The following is a 20,050-nucleotide window of genomic DNA, read 5'->3' as shown; positions in this document are numbered from 1 at the left end:
AACTAAACCTAGCTCAAAGGACTGTAATAAGGGACAATTCAGGAAATGCTTTGGAAATGCTTTCAAATAAGTTAACTAAGCAATATCAACTTGGAAGAACTGCCACATTTCCTAATAGGTAAAACATCACTAAGAACTGAAAGTGATCTCAGTGTCCACAGTCATACCACCCTGAACATGCCTGATCTTGTCTGAAAGTGAACTCAGTGTAGGGCACATTATAAATAAGACCACCCATTCATCATTTTCAGAGTTCACAATCTAATTTCATTTAAACATTCAACAACAGGAATACCACTGAAATAAAGGCCAAACATAAATGGGTGCTTCTCGGTCTTCCACCATAGGAGTCCCTCTTGTGGCCTCTGGGAGCACCAGAATCTCTATGAAACAACTGTACTTATTATATCAGGATGAGAATGAGAGTGCCTGAGCCAAAGGCTGAGTGAGGAATGGGGCACTGGGGTACTAGAACCTAGATTTTTATATGGATATCAATTTCATAAATGCCTCTAAATAATATGACAATACTAATTAAGCCAGTAACAAATAAAATGTACATATGAATTAAAATAAATGTGTTTATAAATATTCCACTGATAGAAGGGAAATAACAGGTCAATGGATAAAATGTGCACCAAAAATGATCTAGCTATGAAAAGTGCTAAGAACTTAGATGAGCTGCAGACATCTTTAAAACCCACACATCCAATACACACCCCCACGCAACCGTCTTGCAACGCTGAATGCTACTAAGTCCACAGAGAGCCTTGGAACAGAAACAAGTCTCACTAGGCATAAGCCCAAGTATGAGAAGCAACACTCAGCACCTGTGGCCAACAGAGAAGTGTGAGAGGAACAGATGGCACACCTGGTTTGATGGTAAAAAACCGATGGCATCAGCAGAACCCAGCAGACGCTTCCCTGTTCAACATCTCCTCGTTTCTGAAGTGTCATCTCACTTCCCATCTAAGTCAAGGCACATCTAAACTTAACCACAGGATTTCTCCTAAGAGAATTTCATATGGGGAAGTGAAGGGAGAGAGAGACCGAGCTGGAACTTGGCCTCGGATTCAACCACAGGATAAGAGACTGCCAAGTGAGGGAAGGCCAACTGGTTTCCAAATCAAGACTGTGAAGACAGGGGTTGGAGCAGCTGGAATGGATTGGGAAGAGAGTGGGAAGCATATGAGAAAAGGCTGGACCCACTGTGGACTCAAAAAAGCTGCAGTAAAGGTTATGGTATTGCCTAATATTGCCAGATGCAGTATTTAGGGGAGATTTTCTTCAGAGAACAGTTTCAAGACTGGCTTTCATTTCCAATAGAAACTAGAATTTTCTACTATTTTTAAGTTTTTCTGAAATGCAAGTCTCTAAGATAGGTGAAGATTCAAACTGTGATCTGTTTACATAACATCTAACCTCATGTAAAACCAACTAAATTCTCATTTCTTCATTCAGGCAACTGAGTACAATCTGTGACCAGTTAAGATCTACACAGAATTCACACTCCAAGTTTATCAGACATAAAAGAACTGCCACATTTTATGTATTTATTATAGATGCTATCACTCTAGCATTTCCTTCTTTTACTTAGTAATTAAAAAGGAGAAGGGATACCAATTTATGCAAACTATATTTTACATATTTAGTGTGGTATTGTAAGAAACTGCCTCCAAAGTTTTCGAATCATTTGCAACTACTCTGTTGCAATACAGAAAGCTGGCTGGGCATGGTGGCTCATGCCTGTAATCCCAGCACTTTGGGAGGCTGAGGGAGGTGGATCGCTTGAGATCAGGAGTTCGAGACCAGCCTGGCCAACATGGTGGAACCCCATCTCTACTAAAAATACAAGAATTAGCCAGGCCTGGTAGCACACGCCTGTAATCCCAGCTACTCGGGAGGCTAAGGCAGGAGAATCACTGGAATCTGGGAGGTAGAGGCTGCAGTGAGCCAAGGTCATGCCACTGCACTCTAGCCTGGGTGACAGAGCAAGACTCCGTCTCAAAAAAAAAAAAAAAAAAGAAAGAAATAAATACAGAAGCCTGCTACTGACAGCTAGGCCTTTTCTGCAAAAGGGCAAGATTCCTAAGGGACTCCCTTCCCTGCTACTCAGGTGGTGATATGCCTTTGAAACTGTCATTAACTCACAGTGTGAGCCTATTATTTGACAGAGCAAGCTGGCAATTGGGGAACAACCGCACCATCCCCCATGATGATACACTGTTTATTATTATCGAGCGGTGCTGCTCAGGAAGTGGTTCCTCAACCACACTATGTGCAGCGAACACTAATGCCCCAGTTGACTGGAGATTTTATTCATTTATTACACTGTGAGCTTGTATTTCTAAATGTATTCATAACAGCATGAAATGACTAATCGGTATATACTCATTAAAGAAACCACTTTCCAACTCATTCTTGGTTTGGGAATTTTACTTCAAGGCTTCTCCTGTAAACCTGGGAAAAGCTCTTAGGTCATTGGTGAGAGGACTTTCCTAACTGACTACAGCTAGCTCTCTGAGCTGAGTTAGAGAGCTTTACATAGCCTTCACCCTAGAAAAAAATGGTTCTCACCTTCCTATTTCACAATTACTCCAGCAAGACAAACCATAGGCCTCAACTCTTGATAAGAATCTAGTTCAAAGAGCAGAAAAGGAAAGTAATATGCAAACACACATGGCCCTCACACTTAAGAAGCCAGGAAGTATAAAGAACAGATATACATATTTAGCTTGATGTGACAGTTCTTTCAAATGCTATCTGAAAAAAATCCCACAGTGAAAACTCCTGACCCAAGCAACTTAAAACTGACACATACCAAGGTAGCACACAATCTTTGTTTTTCAGAACAGTAACAGTGAAAAGCTGAGACCCTCAACAACCTTGAAATCATCAGGTAGCTCAATAAGTCACATAAATAACATTTGTGCAGCACTACTCCACTTGGGGTTTTTTCTTACTCTACATCCCTGATACAATTAAGTCTACCAATACTCATCAGGTCTGGGAACTGCTAGTCTCAGCAGAATACAAGGACTTACCTCGCAGAAGAGGGTAAGCTTGTCATCAGGGAGAAGCCCGTTGGCCTCATCCAAAAGAAAATCTCTACGGATGAATTTCTTGAATCCCCAGTCTTTGCCTTGCACAAACCTATATGCCCGTTGACTCTCTGGGGTGAAAAAAAAAAAAGTCATATTTAAGGTTACGCAAATACTAGATCAAAGCCACAACTTGTCAGTGTATGAAACTTCTGGATGTGAAACTTAAGAGGTGAACAAAGAGGAGAACATTCACCCATAGCTTTGGTTTCTTCTCCCTTGGCATTCAGGATGGAGAATTTGAATTTTGCCCGAACTTCACTCTTTGGACAGCTGACCAGTAACAGGTAAAGTGACAGGTAATCTTTGCTTTCTTCATCTAGCCCTTTGGGGTTTACTCGCAAACACCTGTCCAAAACAGATAGAAAAAAAAAAAATGTCAAAAGCATCCATTTTGATAGAACTGGAACATCAGACTCAAGAGAGGGAGATGTTTAAAAAACAAATCCAGGCCTCAAAGAAGAATATAATTCAGTAGAATAACCAGCTGGGAACAACTTTTTTTTCTTTTTTTTTTGAGACAGGGTCTTACTCTGTCATTCAGGCTAGAGTACAGTGGTATGATCATGGCTTACTGCAACCTCGATCTCCCTGGTCTCAGGTGATCCTCCCATCCCAGCCTCCTGAGTAGCTGGGACTACAGATGTGCACCACCATGGCCAGCTAATTTTTGTAGAGATGGGGTTTCGCCATATTGCCCAGGCTGGTCTTGAATGCCTGAGCTCAAGCAATCCGTCTGCCTCAGCCTCCCAGAGTGCTGGGATTACAGGAATAAGCAACCACACCCGGCTGGGAACCACTTTTCTAGAGCAAAATGGGTCACCTTTTAAAAAGTAAACAACAGACTGGGTGCCATGGCTCACCCCTGTAATCTCAGCACTTTGGGAGGCCAAAGCAGGCGCATCACTTGAGGTCAGGAGTTCGAGGCCAGCCTGGCCAACATGGTGAAACCCTGTCTCTACTAAAAATAAAAAATAAAAAATAAAGAAAAAAACTAGCTGGGCGTGGTGGCAGGCACCTGTAATCCCAGCTACTCGGGAGGCTGAGGCAGGAGAATCGCCTGAACCTGGGAGGCAGAAGTTGCAGTGAGCTGAGATCGTGCCATTGCACTCCAGCCTGGGTAATAGGAGTGAAACTCCATCTCAAAAAAGAAAAAAAGAAAAAGAAAAAAAAGAAATGTGTGGGCCAGGCACGGTGGCTCATGCCTGTAATCCCAGCACTTTGGGAGTCCAAGGCGGGCAGATCACTTAAGTTTGAGAACAGCCTGACCAATATGGTCTGAAACCCGGTCTCTACTGAAAATACCAGGTGTGCTGGCAGGCACCTGTAATCCCTGCTTCTCCGGAGGCTGAGGCAGGAGAATCGCTTTAACGCAGAAGGCAGAGGTTGCAGTGAGCCGAGATTGCACCACTGCACTTCAGCCTGGGCAATAAGAGTGAGACTGTCTCAAAAAAGAAAAAAAAAAAGTGTGAATAATCTTTTATAGATAATAATAATATACATAATCTTTTAAAGATATTTTCCCAATCTGGCAATAATATTCTAAGACTAAAATAAAAGATGCAATATGAAGGAAGCACAGACAAAAGTAAATTCTCATTACATGGCACAGAATTCCAGGCCAGACTTCTAAATAGTGTTAGAGACGCCAATCTGTTACGGAGAGATCAAAACAAAATTCAGACAGAATAGGTTCAACTAAGTTGTAAATGTCATTAGTCAAATGCATGGGTTTCAGACACTGCTTCTACCACATGCAATGCATAGGTCACATGTATCCTTAGGCCTTGTCTGTATTATTGAACCTCTCTCAAACAGGTGGCCCAATCCAGTGTCTCTCTAGGGAGTGCATATGCCACATACATTACTATACGCCTTGCTAATGATGAGGATTTAAATACGATGTCTAAGAATAAACATCTCTCTCAACACTTAGTAGTAAAATGCACAATATATAGCCAACGAATACTAAATTAATGAAAAATAGCTTTTGGTGGGTTATCAGAGGTCAAAACTGGCGGTTCAGAGACATGTGTTTGGTCTTTGCAGTGGGTATATGGTTGTATCCTCAACTGCCTGCTCCTCAGGCAAGATGACACACAGTCTGTATGAGACTGATCCCCACTCCTCGATCATATTTTCCCTGTTCCAGGGATTAGTTCAGGGAATGCAGACATAAAACAATTGGTGCATGTACGACATATTCCTGGCCACACAGTTCAGCGAAAGCTCAAAGACTTTCGCTGGCATGTAGTAGATTATACCCACTGCTACTGCCAGTCACCCTTCAAGCACAAGAGAAGCTAGACCTGAGATGTCCAAGAGCGTGGAGAGCAGGGCCAGGACAGAGATGGTGTTCTTACTCTAACCACTGGCTTGCTGGATCAAGCTACCTTCAAACCCAACCCATACCCTGTCAATACAGTTACATAAGCAAATAAATCCCCTTTCCTGTTTAAAAGCAGGCAACTTAAAAGTAAAGAGATTTTTATGTTAAAATCTAGATTTCTTGCTTTTCCTGAAAAATCAGAAAATCTGGCAAGGGTCAGTCCTTACTCATGCATAGCTATAGTTAGCTGGAGCTGAGTAGCCAGCATCTCTTTTAGAACACTCACTAGTTTGCCAAGCAGTCACCAGTCATTCCATTTATGGGTATCATTTATAACACTGGCCTTCTTTATTTATTTGCATTACCCTATAGCTTGAGTTTGCTGATTTCTGATACACTCATTGAATTAATTCAACAAATATTTAGTGAGTACCTATTATGTGCTAGGCACTGGGAAATACAGTAAGAACAAAACAAAAGTCCCGGCCCTCATGGAAATTACATTCTTATCAGTGTCCCATAAAAACAAACAAAAGAGACAACTTCAGAAAAATTTTTACAGCTAGACGTATTCTTCCTCACCATTTCAGTTTATCATTGGCTCCTGATGAAAAGGTAGAACTTTTAATGACTTCACCCATTTCCTCCCGGCAAAAGCTAAAGTTATTGATGGTCCACATGTAGGAGAATTTTACTACCTTGATCTGTTAATAGAAAAACAGGAAGGAATTAAACAGGAAGTGGACAACCTGAAGAAAAAGGCTGAAGAGCAGATTATCATTTCCCCTCCCTCCCTCTGCATGATCCTGATAGGAAGATAGCAGTCAGGTTTTTCTCACCTTAGGTTTCTCATCCACATTTTAAGAAATTTCATACTGACCAATAGCTTTTATAACTTTTTTCAGCTGCTGAGAACACTGGATGGAAAGTGAGAGAAACATAGACAGGGAAAAAAAACAAAAAACAAAAAAACCCACCACCACCATGGACAGGGCTGGGAAAGCATATGATAAAACCGTACTTAAAATGGGTCTCTGTTACTAAAATGGTGATGTCACTGCCTGGGGTTGCACATCTCAAACTTGTTTCCCCAACAGAGGAAACTTAGAACACACTTTCATCAAGGGCAATGTAACCAGATCTAGTTTCAAAGATTCCCCCTTTCAACCTCCACTGAAAAACACTAGCCTAGGGAATTTAGATTCCACATGGAAAACTAAGGCACCTGAGGCTAACAAGTACCTTATCTATCTGCTCTTTGGCAGTTATGTTCCAGAGAAAGCAGGAAGTCCAATGTGGAAAAGCAATCCTACTCCTTTCGTCCACCAAATCCTCCCCAGATGCAAGATTCACAGGGTGAAAACGTCAACTTACCTGTGTGTAGCACCAACTCTCAGCTACGGGACCACTCGACATTTCTGCCGGAGGTGGAGGACTTGGAACCCTTGACATCGCCAGTTTGAAGGTTAAACGAGATTTCCAAAGTCAGGGAGCAAAGATTTCTGTTCCCTCTTCACCCTGGTCAGATCCAAGAGCAAGAAGACTTTATTAAATTATTGAGATACTATCCTAACTATTGTTTGACCTGCTAGAGACTGGAAGTTTTGTCTCCATATTGTTTGAGTGGCTCCTTACCATTGAGGTCCTAATTTTTTTTTTTTTTTCCCCTGAGATGGAGTTTCACTCTTGTTGACCAGACTGGAGTGCAATGGTGTGATCTCGGCTCACTGCAACCTCCACCTTTCCTGGGTTCAAGTGATTCTCCTGCCTAAGCCTCCTAAGCTGGGATTACAGGCATGCACCACCACGCTTGGCTAATTGTGTATTTTTAGTAGAGATGGGGTTTCTCCATATTAGTCAGGCTGGTCTTGAACTCCCGACCTCAGGTGATCCACCCGCCTCGGCCTTCCAAAGTGTTGGGATTACAGGCGTGAGCCACCGTGCCCGGCTGAGGTCCTAAATTTAAATGTTAACGTCAGAGAAGACTATCTAATGTAAAGCAGTCACCTAGTCACAATTATATTACCCTATACATCTGCACAATACTCAATAACTATATTGCTGAATGAATTTACTCGAAGGGTATTTAAAGTGTATCTATGAAAAGGCTGCCTGAAGAGGAGACAGCATCATTAACACCAGACATAACTTGCCATGGGCTCCTTCCTTTGGGGTACAAATACTCTACTCCTAAAGCAAAATGACCTTGTTACCCTCTCTAAGTTTGCTTCATCTTCTCCTATGCTTCACTGCAAACTTAAGGAGTCTTCTATTCCTCAACCCATTGCTAGCTGCTCTCTTGAAGGGGAATATTTTTACACCTTTCTTAGATGTATTCCTTTCTCTGAAGCATTCGTGATCTCTCCCTGCTTACATTCCTGTCACTACTTGATATTTCAGATTCTTCTCCTTGCTCTCTGTTTTGTGATCATTCCTCAGTTTCTTTTACTAGATTATCTTCGTCCACTGTTGCTCCCCATGGTTTAATCCTCAATCATTTTCTCAATCTACATTCTCTTTATGTCAATTTTTTGTTTTTTCATCAGTCAGACATATCTTTATGGCAATTTCATCCATCCCAACAATGTCAAATTTCTACCTTTATACAAATGTTTTCCAAATCTCTACAACTCTCACCTCTCTCATAAGCCTCAGACCATTCTCCAATAACTGCTATATATCTCAATGGGGTGTCTCAGTAGCATATCAAATCTAACTCAAAATTCTTCCCTCCAAAGCCTTTCTAAATACCAAAGTCATTCAAAAAACTGGTGAACTTGGGGATGAGGGAGTAGACTGGGGAGATGTAGGTTCAAGGGATACAAAGTTGCAGATGGGTAAGATTAATCCATCTAGAGAAGATCTACTGTACAACATGAGGGTTATAATTAATAATATTGTATTGTATAATGGAAGTTTGCCAGAAGAGATTTTAGGTGCTTTTACCACCTATGCGTGCACATGCACACACACGTGCACACATACGTGCACACACACACACGTACACACAAAAGGTAACTGTCAGATAATGGATATGTTAATTGGTTTGACTATAGTAATCATTTCACTATGCATATGCAAATCAAAATATTATGTTGCATACCTCAAATATATACAATTTTTACTTTTTTTTTTGAGACAGGGTCTCACTTTGTAACCCCGGCTGCAGTACAGTGGCTCGATCTTGGCTCACTACAACCTCTGCCTCCCAGGCTCAAGCAATCCTCACCCTCCTGAGTAGCTGGGACAACAGGCATGCACCACCATATCACCTTGCTAATTTTTTGTATTTTTTTGTGGAGACAGGGTTCTGCCATGTTGCCCAGGCTGGTCTTGAACTCCCAGACTCAAACAGTACGCCCACCTTGGCCTCCCAAAGTGCTAGGATTACAGGGATGAGCTACCACATCTGGCCACAATTTTTTTTAATTGGTGAATTTGGTTACAATTTCTAAGCACCATAAACAAAGACAAAAGACTACCAAAAAAAAAAAAAAAAAGCTTGTAACGTATGACAAAGGGACTGAATAAAAAATTGATATATAAATTGTTTCTGTGAAATCAATTGGGTGTATCTAGTACAGTGGAAAATACATGTACCCTAAAACTTACTAATTCCACTTTCAACGATACATGTGCTAGAGCTGTGATTCTGAAGTGTAGAGTGGACCAGAATCTCCTTTTAAACAGATTGCCGGCCCCACCCCCAGAGTTTCTGATTCAGAGACTTGGGATGGGCCCAAGTTTGCATTTCTAACAAGTTCCCAGATAATCCTTTGAGAACTGCTGCCCTAGAGAAACTCTACATGTGGCCACAAAATGCAGACAAGGGTTTTCAATGTGGCACCGTTAATAACAGTGAAAAACTAGAAACAAACTAAAAATCCTTTAGTAGGGGAATAGATAACTAATTTGTATTATTTCCATATAATGGAAAACTATACTTCAGAATTTAAAATTAATGAACTAGGCTGGGCGCAGTGGCTCACACCTGTAATCCCAGCACTTTGGGAGGCTGAGGCAGGCAGATCACCTGAGGTTGGGAGTTTGAGACCAGCCTGACCAACATGGAGAAATCCTGTCTCTACTAAAAATGCAAAATTAGCCAGGCGCGGTGGCTCACGCCTGTGATCCCAGCACTTTGAGAGGCCGAGGCTGGCGGATCACGAGGTCAGAAGATCGAGATCATCCTGGCTAACACGGTGAAACCCCGTCTCTGCTAAAAATACAAAAAATTAGCCGGGCGTGGTGGCGGGCGCCTGTAGTCCCAGCTACTCAGGAGGCTGAGATCGCGTGAACCCGGGAGGCAGAGCTTGCAGTGAGCCGAGATTGCGCCACTGCACTCCAGCCTGGGCGATGAGCAAGACTCCATCTCAAAAAATAAATAAATAAAATAAAATAAAATAAAATAAAAATGCAAAATTAGCCGGCTGTGGTGGCGTGCGCCTGTCATCCCAGCTACTCGGGAGGCTGAGGCAGGAGAATCGCTTGAACCCGGGAGGCGGAGGTTGTGGTGGGCCGAGATTGCACCATTGCACTCCAGCCTGGGCAACAAGAGCGAAGCTCCATCTCAAAAAATAAAATAAAATAAAATAAAAGAACTAGATCTACAGCACCATGGCCATCAAACACAGCGCTAATAAAAAAAGCAAGTTTAGGAATGACATGTACAGTATATTATTTATGCAAATTTAAGGTTTATATATGATGTAGTAAAAGTAAACAACAACAACAACAAAAACCCAGCCTTGACAGCCTATATATCAGTTTCATATTGGGAGAAGGAGGGAGAAGGAGGAGACTGGGAAAATAATATAAGATACTTCAAGTTTATCTCTTGTGATTCTTTTAAAACAAGGATACAAGGAAAATATGATAATACAAATATCTGTTAATTAGGGATGACAGGTACTTGGGTATAAACTACTTTTTGTAGTGTTCTGCATTATTTTTATTGTTTTCATATTGGAGCAATTGTGTAAGGATGTATTCCATTATATCACACATCTCTGGTTTATAATATACAAGGGAGAAATTTCCTGAGCACCTAGTTTGTTTTCAAAGGCCAAACAACATGAATCTTATAACTGATCATGTTGCCCTCCTTGCTTGGCTACTAGGAAATCCTGAGACAAGTTTGTGACTCATCTCTTAAAACTGTAAGCCCATATGCCTGTTTTATATGCTATATTTTATACAGAATCATATGTTCATTCTATAATAGTTTTATTTTCTTAATTATTCCCTTCGATATAATTCTCTCAACTTTTAATCTTTTATATGTTAAGTATTTTTGGAATCTGCCTCAAATCCTTTGCAGAAAGAGGTATAACATGGTGGCTCATGCCTGTAATCCCTGGACTTTGGAAGGCCAAGGCAGGCGGGTCACCTGAGGTCAGGAGTTCAAAACCAGCCTGGCCAACATGGCGAAACCCCATCTCTACTAAAAATACAAAAATAAGCCGGGTGTGACAATGCACACCTGTAATCCCAGCTACTTGGGAGGCTGAGACAGAGAATCGCTAGAACTCAGGAGGTGGAGGTGAAGGTGGAGTTTGCAATGAGCCAAGATGGCGCCATTGTACTCTAGCCTGGGAGACAGAGGGGGAAAAAAAAAAAAAGTAACAACAAATCACACAATAACTCAACTCACAAATATTCACTGATTCGCTGACTACTTAAATAATAAACAAGGAGATTAATAAACTACAAGTGCGCCTTCACAGAGTAATACTCATAAATAGATGTTATTTCCATGGTCATAAATGCTATCTTACAGGAATTGACTTTTTTTTTTTTTTTTTTGAGACGGAACCTCGCTCTGTGGCCCAGGCTGGAGTGCAGTGGTGATCTTGGCTCACTGCAAGGTCCGCCTCCCAGGTACATGCCATTCTCCTGCCTCAGCCTCCTTAGTAGCTGGGACTATAGGCGCCCGCCACCATGCCCAGCTAATTTTTGTATTTTTAGTAGAGATGGGGTTTCACCGTGTTAGCCAGGATGGTCTCCATCTCCTGACCTCATGATCTCAGTCTCCTAAAGTGCTGGGATTACAGGCATGAGCCACCACGCCCGGCCAGGAATTTACAATTAAGGCATCTGTGAAATCACAGATGAAGCTAACATGGTGTGCTATCTCACTTAAGCTAGCAAACTAAGCACTGCAGTGGCATTTGGGCTTCCCTGGCTTGTGTAATTCATGATTCCATGATAACATGAAGAAAAGAGGCCAAATGCTACTGTGGTCACCTCCAAGACAGGCTTGCATTTGATGGAAAACACATTCTCAAAGAACTGTTTTATTTTTCCATTAATGAGTAAGTATAAATTAGCTAGTTTTACAAATCCCAATTATCATTAATGGCCAGAGTGAAATTTCAAAATTCCTACTTTGGGAGAGGGTGCAATGAAGGTTTGATTTTATGCGTTAGTTAAGAACAAAAAATTTGGCTCTGGAGAGGTGGATTATAGGCACAGCTCTACACTGAGTAATCATAAAATACTAATTTGAACTTATTTTGAGGTTAAAAAAACTTCAAACTTACCTAACAATGAACAATTTATGAATTACCTAAGCCCAGGGAAAGGCCAAATTTTAATAATCAGTTTATTTTAATGTCTTAATTGTTGCTACTGATCCTTGGTTCATTATTATAACCAGAAAAAAGAAAATACTACTTTGATCTTGACCATTTTTTCCCAGCTTTTTTGCTTCTGACTTATTTTGTAGCTACATCTTTTCCTTTCTTCTAATTTTTAAAAATCTCTAACCCCACAGCCAGTAGAACTGGAGAATCTGTCTCAAACTCTGAGGAGCTCTAACCACACAACCTGCTGTGAAGGAAATTGACTAGGACAGCACAAGTCTAATTAATTTCACTCATAGCAGGAACCATGGGCAAAGTGTTCATCAGCAAAGTAGTCTAGTGCTACATGAACTCTCTAGCACTTCATGCCAACCGCTGCAGATGACCAGCAGAAAAAAATTTTAGAAAAGAGGAGATCTACCTGAGGGTTAGAGTTTGAGAACCTCTGCAGTAGACAACTAAAGCCAAAATATATTGCTCCTGCCTTCAAACAAGTTAAGACAGTCTGTCTGCATTCTCTATTGAGAAATTTATTTTCCAAAGCTTACCAAACTTTCTAGTATGCTCAAACTCTGAGGCTGAACATACACCACCATTTATTTTCCTGCTTACTCTATTAAATTCTGACCTGTGAGAACAGACCTCTTCGAGTTACATAAAAAAATACACTTTAAAATATCTCTGTCAACTAAATCTGCTTAATTTCCAATGAAGGTAGTATCAGCTAGCAACTAATAAAAATCTCTAATGGAATGCTTCCTAGTGGGTATTATAAGACCATGAAGTCATTAACCAGTTTTGATGTGATTCAAGTCAACAATATAATTTCTAACTAGAATATTAAACTTTGGAGGACAGACAGAAGGACAAACAAAAATGTATTACAGGTTGAGCATTCCTGCTCTGAAAAGTTCCAAAATCCAAAAGTTTTTGAGCACTGACATGACATGCTCATTGGAACACTTTGGATTTCAGATTAGGACTGTTGAACCAGTAAGTATGCAACAAAACTATTCCAAAAAATCTGGAAAAATCTGAAATCCAAAACATTCTGGTCCCAAGCATTTCAGATAAGGGGATATTCAACCTGTAATGCTGTCGTGATGCATAGATAATGCTTTCAACTGAACCTACGGTGCATTTCTTTTCTGCCTTCTTTTATACTTATGAACACTTCTGCTGACTCCTGTAGACTTTAAGCTCCTTAAACAGAAGCTGCAACTGTTTTATCTATCCCTTACCACCTAGCACAGCCTGCCTGGAACTCAAGGCATTCAGTACAAATACCCTGATGACGGCCAGGTGTGGTGGCTCACGCGTGTAATCCCAGTACTTTGGGAGCCCGAGGTGGGCGGATCATGAGGTCAGGAGTTCGAGACCAGTCTGATCAACATAGTGCAACTCCATCTCTACTAAAAACACAAAAATTAGCCAGGCGTGGTGACACATGCCTGTAGTCCCAGCTACTCAAAAGGCTGAGGCAGGAGAATCGCTTGAACCTGGGAGGCGGAGGTTGCAGAGAGCCGAGTTGGTGCCACTGCACTCCAGCCTGCGACACAGCGAGACTCCATCTCAAAAAAAAAAAAAAAAAAACTCTGATGATTGAAACACTCATCCAGTTGCATTCAAGTTCATTAAGTTTTCTGGGTTTTTTTCACATCTCTCTAAAACAGCCCTTTGAACAATGCTGAGTATATCAGGTTTGCAATGTAATGAGAATAATTTGTTATTTCAGATAAATTATATTACAAAGCCAAAAACTCCCAGCCTGGTACCTCTAATCCCGGTCCTGGTAAAAGTGAGTTTTTCATCCAGTATCAAGTATATATTTATTCTACAAGAGGACAAAGCCTTGTTATAATTTCATTTTGAAAACAAAAATCAGTAACTAATCTGAACTAAACTCTTACATAATCAGAATTCTTTCAAGATAGAAGAGAAATTCCCTGTACAACAGAGGAAAATGTCCCAATAGTTTATTTTGCAGTATTTACAGAGCTAGGCTGGAACACCCTCTGAAAAGTGTTACATAGACAGCTTGTGCAGTCACTTTTTAAATCTTTCACTTATTTCCCATGAGCATTTCTCCATCATCAGTCGAATCTACTTATCCAGAGAATTAAAAAAAAATCAACCAGTTAACAGAGAGAGAGGCATGAATCTCATACATGGTATCTATGACTTAGCCTTACTTATATCCATCAGTTTTAAAATGACAGGAACAAGATTGTGAAGACATTAGACTGAATCATGAAACTGTTGTTTTATATGACAAAAATAGTTGAATATCAGCAATTTCATGTGGTTCAACATAATACACAGCATATACAAGCTAGATGGCTGGGAACATACTTCTTGCCAGAGAATGGTCTGTTAGGGACTTTTAAAAAGCCTAACTCTGTTTTCCTCTGGTTTAAAGCTTTGCACAGTTTCCAAGTAAAGAAAACCCCAGTGTTGTAACTATTTTCAACCCGAGATGTTTGCATTTTCCAACACAGAAGATGCCAAAAAGATTAATGACAACCGAACAAAAACAAACAAACAAAAAAAAACTACAAGATTTTTGTATATTCATTTTTGAGAAACTAATGTGTCCTAAAAGGAGCCTTTGGTTTCTTCTGTTATAGTGTGCTCAATCATATATAGCCCAGGAGGTAATCTTTTATTTCTCATTACCCCAAGGGTAGTTATTAAAGGTCATACTGACTTCTATTGTTGCAAGGTTTACATGACTTTTGAATATTTGTTATGAGTAAACTTTCTGCAGTTCAATCTAGTCCAACAAAATACTAAATACACTTAAAAAATTTTTACAGACACGGCTTAAAACAAAACTCAGGGTTTCAGACAGACCTCACTCAGGAAAGGAAAGACTGAGGTTCTCTTACGTCTTTTATCAGGTTCACACTTTGTAAAACTTTACAAATTAAGGATGCTTGTTTTTCTGTTGTTGTTTTCTTTAAAATTTTTTTTAAAAAAATTTGTAGAGACAGGGTCTTGCTATGTTGCCTTGACTGGTCTCAAACTCTTGGCCTCAGGCAATCCTCCTGCCTTGGCTTCTCAAAGCACTGGGATTATAGGCATGAACCACTGTGCCCAGCCTGTTTTCACTTTTTAAATTCTTAAACATTGCACCTACAGGGGGATTACTAAGTGAATCTAGAGATCAAGAAGAAAAAAGTCAACAACAGTCTTACAGAAAAACGGGCAAAGAACCACCAACGGTGTACAGAAATGGAAATACCCAGTGGTTCTTAAATATATGAAAAGATGTTCAACTCTCATTCAAGATAAAAATGCAAATTAAATCACACATTGATTCACCCACTGAATTGGCAAAGATCAAAATGTTTGATAACACTTACCCAGGGTAAAGACAACATTTCTGGTTGGAGTATAAATTGTTACAATCTCTGTGAAGGGCAATGTCTATCAAAGTAAAAAACGCACATCCCCTTTAATCCAGCAATTTCACTTCTAGAAATGTATCCCTACTGATACGTTTTAAATGACAAATATAAAAGGTTTTTCACTGTGGGACTATATATAAACACATGAAAATGGAAATAACCTAAAAGTTCATCAACAGTGGATTAAATAAACTATGATACAGATAATGTAATAATACGCATCTCTTAAAAAAATAAGGAAGCTCTATTTTTTAATAGAAAATGTATATTTGTTTTAACATATAGAATATCTCCGAAAAGACACAAGGCTCTAGGGATGCTGGTTACTCCCATGGAAGGAAACTGGGTACACCTGAGCAGGAAGAAATCCCACTGTATTCCTCTTAATACTTTCTGAATTTTGAACCATGTAAATATATGACCTATTCAAATAGTAAATTTAAAAATTTAAAAAGGAATTAGCAGCCTTTACAATTAATTTTTCCAAGTTGTGAAGAGGCTTATACATCAGACCCACATGAGAGACAAGAAAGGAATTCTTCAGTGGCCTCCATTGCTATCTGAGTAAAATCAACCTTTTCGTCATGACCACCATGGCCTCAGCATACCTCCCTGACCTTCTCTAACACTCTTCTCAATCCTGATGTTTTAGTCACTCAGGCCTTTAACTCTAATCCACAAACACGTTGGGCTCTTTCCTCAGCCCACAAAGCTCTTTCTTCCCTCAGGTCTTTTTATAGGTCGGTCCTTCTTGTAATTTAGGTCTCCTAACAAATGAAGTTATCTTCAGAGGGGTCTTCCCTGACCACCCAGTCTGAAGCCGCTTCCACTTCTAGCCTGTTCCTCTCATCACACTACCCTATTTTATTTTCTTCTTTATTACCACTACCTGAAATTATCTTGTTTTTATTTTTTCACTTGTCTATTGTGCTCCCTACTAGAAGTTAAGCTCAACGAGAATAATATTCCCCTGTGCCTAGTATGGCCTAACAGGCACTCAGTAAATATTTGTTCAATGAAATTCTGGTTGAGTAACTAGACTCCTTCTCTTTTGGGATCATTTTTCCCTAATGAGTTCTAGTTAATAAATTAAAGTTTAGAAGTTGTTGAATGAATGTAGCTACAGGAATCCAGGCATACTTTTAAAACAATAAAACATTTTAAAAGGAAAACTATCAAGTCACTCCAACTTTAAGAATTTATTGAGTACATTACAAAACTATACTCTTCCCTGATTAAAAATTTTTTCAAATTCAAGAAAACAGAAGAAAAGGGAAACCTACAGAGCTATGGGGGGGAGTTCCTGAATCCACAAGACAATAGTGAGAAAAGTACATTTCCCAGAATAAGTCAATCCTGGTTACAGAAGTACCATTACAGCAGCTGTCAGGAACCTAAGCTAAACTCTAAGTTATTTCAAGTTAAATTCTTTTTTTTTTTTTTTTTAACAGAGTTTCACTCTTGTTGCCCAGGCTGGAGTGCAATGGCATGGTCTCGCTTCACTGCAACCTCCGCCTCCCGGGTTCAAGCAATTCTCCTGCCTCAGCCTCCCAAGTAGCTGGGATTACAGGCGCCCACCACCACGCCCAGGTAATTTTTGTATTTTCGGTAGAGACGAGCTTTCACCGTGTTGGTCAGGCTGGTGTCGAACTCCTGACCTCAGGTGACTCACTCACCTCAGCCTCCCAAAGTGCTGAAATTACAAGGTGTGAGCCACTGCACCTTGCCTCAAGTTAAATACTACATATTACAATAAAATTCTAATATATTGATTGAGGGAAATCCTTAGCATCTACTTCTATTTGTTATATTGTTTTTGTATCTGACACTGGGTTTGATTCTGGATGTATGGAGAAAAGATAACTAACATTTATTAAATACAGATCAGTGTAAATATGTACATATGTAAAAACATGACTAGGCATATAACTAAATTTTTTCTATATCAGGCTAAGATATAGAACATATTTCTGTCATAGCCAAATATTTCTCTAATTAAGAGTTGAACTGCTTTGTAACTGTTGTATATAAGGAAAACCTAGAAACAAGCATAGTATTATGTGTTCAAGTCAGTACTTGTAAGATTTTCCCAGTTTACAGGTATCTCTTAGGTAAGTATAGATTCTAAAATGATTGTGAGGATTAGATATGCACTTGTACATAAAAAGGCTATTTCTCCTTCCTCTCCTCAATCTGTGTTACAATTTTATAGAAATGCCTAGCCAGTAAGGCTCATCTAGATAGATCAAGTCAAGCTGAAGATGAATAAGAAGGTACATGACTCTCAAGTCACTAAACCCAATAGGATAACAACAGAATGCTCCGACTCCCAAGCCTCGGTGTGTGCTGGCAGTTTACAGGCTTACTGCTCTTCTTTCAGGTTATAAATAACTACAAACCGTCCTTGTCCCCAAGGAGACCTTAGCAGCCAGCTCAAAGGTTAAAATATGGAATAATTCTCACTTTGGATGCAACTTTTCCAGACAGCAAAAAAATCAAAAAAGCAGAAAATGTAATGCCAAGTTAGGGCAGGGGGATCATTCCCTTGCCCTAGAAACTATCCACTATGTAACAGTTATTGATATAAACATGTTAGCATAATTATCTACCCCAAAAATATGTCCAGGAAGAATGCAATGCATCTCTGCTCCAAATGCTGAAGTTTGTCTTAGAAAGGGGCAGATGCCACTCAACCACCTTGCAGGAGTGCAACTCCCTGGACCTTAAAAAGACTTCTTGAATTTTTGTTTTGCTTTTAATTTAGGCACAAAGGACTACTGAGCTAAACACATCCACATAACAACATCAGAGGAAAAAAATTCCTCTGTCTCCATTTGGATGGAGGATCCAGCAGAATAATGGCCGCAACAAGCACAGGTTTCACAAGATCTGGGTTAATACCATCAGGTGACATGCTGCTGTTGTTAATTACAGAACCCCTGCTAGGAAGAAAAACTCCTCCAGCTGCTTTAAAAAAAAAAAAAAAGAAAGAAAATAGGGTTCCTCAGATTAGACTTTTCCACACTGGGAAATACCTGAAATGGAAGGACAGGAATCCGGATCAGGAAACAAACCTGATTACAAGGGGCTATTTCACTTCAAAGTGGGTCTCAGTTCCAAAAGAGAACATCTTTAGAAATGAAGTCAGAAAGGCAAACGCAAACAATCAACAACCTCGCCATTCTCACAAATTAGAATCGTGTGTTGATTCCACTAAATGTCTTGGGGACAAATCTCTAGGGCCACAAAGAGTGAACTTGGGAAAGATGAAGATTTTAATACATCCCACATATTATAAAAGATGCCTCCTCTAGGTTGAGAAAATTTACTTATTCTAAAGAAGAGCTGAAAAAAGAATCAGAAAAGGAGGAAGCAGGGAAGAGCTCTATGGTAAGAAGATTCCATTTATTACATAGGTTAATATTCTCATGGCTATTTTCCAATTTGAGAGGTTATGGTCTTTCACCCACTCCCCTCAATGATGACTATGAAGAACCTTATAAAATCTAAACAGTAAACAGATGAAAGGGCTGGCCCTAATATTATTTAAGCATGTCCAATCTGCAAGGAATTCAAAAACAGAAGGGTCATTTCATGAAACAAATAGAGCTTATATAACCCCACAGAGTCCCCTGGTTTTTATAGAAGCCAAATTCAACAGGCAGTTCTCTTTGGCCATCTATACTTCAGCCAAGCCATTTAAAAATATTTCTTGCTAACATGATGCGGCTATGGAAGGGACCCAAGGAATGGATTTCAAAGGAGAAAGTCTAATTAGTCGTAGGGCATACATTTTGAAATAAGTTCATTAACTTGGAAACTGAAAAGGTCCACCTGCTCCAGAGGATTTGGTCTCCTACAAGGGCAACCGATTATGTTCAGCATTAACTATTACTATCCAGCAGTAAAGAATTCAGTATTCCCATGAGATACTTTTCTTCCTGAAAGGCACCTAGACCTCCTTCCAACTATAAAAGAGAAGAGAGGTGTATGTATGTTTTTAATCTTCTCCTTTACAGTCTTAACTAAAAAAACCTAACTACTATTTACATGGACCATGTACCTTACTTGGAAACAATCTGCAGAAAATAAATTCCCTCCTCTAACATTATTAAAAATAAGCAAAATTATATGTTAATGTTACAGTTCTAAGTAAACGAAATGGAACAAAGGATGGGCAGGAATTTCTGTTTTAAGTGTTCATTCCAAAATTCATGACTCAAGGAAAAAGTAAAACCACACAGGCAGACAAAATAGGGAAAGTTAGACAGAATGTCTGTCTTAACAGAATTTCCTGGCTCCTGATGATGTGTGTCAGAATTTAAAAGATTAAAATGCAATAACACCTATTTAACCCAACATAACTCTGACAAAACATACACAAGCTTTGGAGGCCAAAATCTCATACTACAAAGTAAAAGTTGTAAGATGTTACACAAAATGGTGGAGAGTTTTTTTCTGTAAGTTACACAGAGAGATAAGAGCTCCAAGGTAAAACACACAGAGGCAATTTGTTCAAAATCAAACTCCTTTTATAAAGTCAAATGAAGCCTACAAATTTCTTTAAAGTATCTCTCTTTTTTTTTTTTTTTTTGAGACACAGTCTTGCTCTGTCGCCCAGGCTGG

The 20,050-nt window shown here is 39.7% G+C and overlaps 1 protein-coding gene across 5 annotated transcripts in view; it reads right to left on the bottom strand.

Annotated features, from left to right (window-relative positions):
* SPOP (speckle-type POZ protein) overlaps positions 1–20,050 on the bottom strand; it is a 92,846-nt gene that overhangs the window by 17,976 nt on the left and 54,820 nt on the right. For all 5 annotated transcript variants that reach the window (XM_011999290.1, XM_011999294.1, XM_011999293.1 and 2 more), the window contains 4 exons: positions 6,805–6,948; positions 6,013–6,134; positions 3,298–3,449; positions 3,045–3,172 (listed from right to left, as the gene is read on the bottom strand). In XM_011999290.1, the coding sequence (XP_011854680.1) occupies positions 3,045–3,172; positions 3,298–3,449; positions 6,013–6,134; positions 6,805–6,882 (480 nt within the window). In that variant the 5' untranslated portion in view covers positions 6,883–6,948. The remainder of the gene's footprint in view (positions 1–3,044; positions 3,173–3,297; positions 3,450–6,012; positions 6,135–6,804; positions 6,949–20,050) is intronic.

Source organism: Mandrillus leucophaeus, unplaced genomic scaffold (genome assembly GCF_000951045.1).
Source record: "Mandrillus leucophaeus isolate KB7577 unplaced genomic scaffold, Mleu.le_1.0 Scaffold59, whole genome shotgun sequence".
NCBI lineage: Eukaryota > Metazoa > Chordata > Mammalia > Primates > Cercopithecidae > Mandrillus > Mandrillus leucophaeus.
The sequence above is the reverse complement of the archived record's forward strand: the minus strand, read 5'-3'. Positions and strand labels throughout refer to the sequence as shown.